Raw genomic sequence first — 3,305 nt, 5'->3', positions numbered from 1 at the left:
GACGTCACGACTGCGTCATCCGCAGCTGGGTACCCCTCCGCCAGGGGCGGGCCTCGGCACCCCCGCCGCCATGTTGCCGCCGACCTGCAGGCGGGGGAGGATGACGCACCTCCGGCGCGCTACGTGAGCGTCTGCGTGAGGAGGGTGTGTCCAAGCGTGGCCGCCGGGCTTGTGGCCCCTCCGTGAGGGGGCGAGGCGGCGGCGCGGTGCCGGTCCCTCTCCGCCGCAGCTATGCCCGCCGGCGTGCCTTGGCCCACCTACCTGAAGACGCTGGCGGCCAGCATGCTGGCCATGTTCGCCGGCGCTGAGGTGGTGCACAGGTACTACAGGCCTGACCTTGTAAGTGCCGGGGGCGGCTGCGGTGGCTGGTGGCGTTAGGGAGGCCGCGGGGCGGAGGGTCTCTCTCCGGAGGAGGTTTGGTGTGAGGAAGGTGACTGGGCCTGGCTGCCGTGACCGAAAATCGGGGTCTGAAGAAGCAGGGGTCGGGTCTTCTTTTGAAGAAGCCGACTTCAAATACTGAAAAATAAAAAGGCTCTTGCAAACTTCCTCAGAAGGGGTTTCTGCTGTGGGGAGCTGTTGTTTAGAAGAGTGTGCAAAAGTGGCGAGAAGGCGCTATGTTATATTTAAATAGATATTTTTTTCCACCCAGTAACAGAAATGATGCTGACCAAAAGTTTACATTAGAAACAATGACAGACTGAGAATGTCAAAATTATAGAGAACCAAGCTCCAAATAAGACCATCCGCTGGGGATATTAATGGTTGATTTGGTCTCTTGGAGGCCTTCTTAACTTGTAAGCTTTATCTCGTCCTCCTGCTCTTGTATACTTTTTGTTTTTTTAAAAAACACTGTGCTATAGTAAAATCAGATATAAGTTTAAAAAAATCACTGTGTTTGATCTGTCACGTCAAAATTTAAGCAAGGAGGCTTAAATCATTGATAGATGCGTAAGAATTTATGTACTGCAGTAGTCTCTAGCCTTCATTACAGGCAAATAGGCATATTTATTCAGAATGATCTAATGTTCTACACCTCTTTAAACTAGATTTTGAGGAGGTAGGGTTTTTATAATGTCCTGTCATCTAGTACCTTTTTTAAAATTTCATCTCTCGTTTCAGTGCTTAATTTCTAAACCAGAAAGGTAGAAGCAGTGAAACTTTTTCTTCTGTCACCAAGAGACAGAATATGTGTGGAAACTTCAACTGTACCAGACATCTCAGCCAAACTTACTTTCTTAAATGGCAAAAAGAAGCTTTGTTCTTTTAAAACAAACTGTCCATATTGTCCATTTTTCCTTTTTCCTCCTTTTTTTCAAATCATACTTTGGTACTTTAAAATGAAAGTCAAATTACAAAAAGGCAATTGGTTAACTTTTAAGATGTTTTTCATGTCAGAATTATACTCTGCTCAAAAAAAAAGGGCAGTATAATCACAACAGCTATAATGCTGTCACTTACAGAGTATGCTCATTTATTGTTTTGTGAGTTTAGTTTTTCTTCTGTCACAGCGCTGATGTCTTTCTCTATTTTTAACAGAGTATACCTGAAATACCTCCTAAGCCTGGAGAACTGAGAACAGAACTGTTGGGTCTAAAAGCAAGATCAAGCAAAGTTGAAACTTCAGAACAGTGACCAGAATTTACTTACAGTGTGAAAACTAGAACTGATAAAATATTTGTTCAACTGTCTCAACTGCAGAAATCCACATGTGAAATACTTTACTCCCTTAATACTCCTCTTTTTTTTTTTGGTTTCCTTTAAGCAGACTTACAGGCAGCATTAAAAATAAATGTACGATGAATACTGCTGTTAAAAGAACAATCGGTTGTGTGCCAAAATGCTTATGATTCCTTCATCTTGATTGCACTGTAAGTATCCTTCGGTATAAAAGATATAAACTCACATTGGTGAGTCTGGAATTTGAAACTTTTAAGCTGATTAACAAGTATAGGAAGTTTAGCATATTGGAAAGTCAAGCTTTTATGGCTGCTCATTAGTCTTAATAAGCTTACCCATTCATCAGCAGTAGAACCCCACTTACCCTGAGTTATGTCCAGTAATACTGAGTTTAAAAATTTTAAAAAGGGGAGAAATGTCAATGGGTAAGTGATGGCATGTACAAATAAGAAGGGTTCCTTTTTGCAGGACTTCTTGAACTGGACTCCTTCTAATGCTGTAGCACCAGTTACATTGGCTTTCTGTCAGTATTACTGACAGGAAATCTGCTTTGGTCCACTGTAAGGCTGGGGAGGATCCTACAACTTGGTTGTACTAGTACAAATGGAAATAGGATTGCTGAAAAACTCTTGCTCCGGGTACTCTGGAAGATACACAAAGACAACATCCCTACAAAGCTGGTACGCCACCCCATTTTTGACTGGTACGCAGTAGAGCTTGTGAAGGCTGGGGATTGCTTTCCCTTTAAAAAGCATTGAGACGAGTCACAGGCTTCATCCTCAATTCTGACTCAGGTTTGACTTGGGAAAGGAAACCACAGTCTGACTGATTATCTGTTAAGGAAACAGAAAGCTCCCTAATTCTCACTGGCAAAGTACCCGGAGCTCTTGTAATAGCAGAGGGAACCAGAAATGATCACTGAAGGTGCTACTTTTACATCTGTGATGCTGTTACTTATTTGCATAAGTTAGAGTGGATTTCTGAGGAAGAAAGGTTTATCGTTCCTCTGTGTGTGTATGTGCCTCTGCTCTCCCAGTTTTGCAGCTATTGGCTGATGTAGAAAAGCAGCTGAGGCAGCACGAGATCCTCTCCTGCTCTTAGTTTCCATGTGGATGTTCAGGCTGCAGCCTGTACTTGGTGTTACTAGATCACAGCCCCTCTCTCTCAGACCCCTTTATGACAGCAGTCATTGATAGGAAGGACTCAAATCAGTCTTGGACATTAAGCCCAAATGAAATCAATCGATGAGAATGTCTTACTGGGTCCAGGTCTGGTGAAACTACTTTTTCCTTTGTTGTACCTAAAGCAAGCCTAGATCGGCAACCTTCCACCTCAGTGTACCGATAAAGGGTATTGAAGGGACAAGATGGGGCAGCTCAGCTGTATTTTCTTACTCTTCTAACTAGAGCAGAAACAGCAGTTTTTCAGTTATCCCTTTGAAGAGCCAGGATTCACCAACCCTTACCCTGCTATTCATACTTTGTTAGGGTATCGCTTTTATCATTATAGTTGATTTCTGACACGAAAGATGCATTTCTCCCTGTTTTCTAAAGGTTTTTCAGATCTAAAGGCTGCAGGGGGAAGTTACTGCTAATTTGGGTTGGATTTCTAAACATATGCTGCTACTA

The 3,305-nt window shown here is 43.2% G+C and overlaps 1 protein-coding gene across 1 annotated transcript; it reads left to right on the top strand.

The window, feature by feature from the left end:
• The first annotated feature begins 231 nt into the window (after positions 1 to 231).
• Positions 232 to 1,805, top strand: UQCC6 (ubiquinol-cytochrome c reductase complex assembly factor 6). The gene is made up of 2 exons (XM_074144688.1): positions 232 to 339; positions 1,537 to 1,805. The coding sequence occupies exons 1-2, from the start codon at positions 232 to 234 to the stop codon at positions 1,630 to 1,632; spliced, it is 204 nt and encodes a 67-aa protein (XP_074000789.1). The 3' UTR covers positions 1,633 to 1,805.
• The last annotated feature ends 1,500 nt before the right edge of the window (positions 1,806 to 3,305 follow it).

This window comes from Numenius arquata, chromosome 2 (genome assembly GCF_964106895.1).
Source record: "Numenius arquata chromosome 2, bNumArq3.hap1.1, whole genome shotgun sequence".
Taxonomy (NCBI): Eukaryota; Metazoa; Chordata; class Aves; order Charadriiformes; family Scolopacidae; genus Numenius; species Numenius arquata.
This window is presented reverse-complemented; position numbering and strand designations above follow the sequence as displayed.

Coding starts and splice junctions, on each gene's coding strand:
- UQCC6 (XM_074144688.1), top strand. CDS start 232: ATGCCCGCCGGCGTGCCTTGGCCCACCTACCTGAAGACGCTGGCGGCC. Junction 340..1,536: donor GGTACTACAGGCCTGACCTT/GTAAGTGCCGGG, acceptor TATTTTTAACAG/AGTATACCTGAAATACCTCC.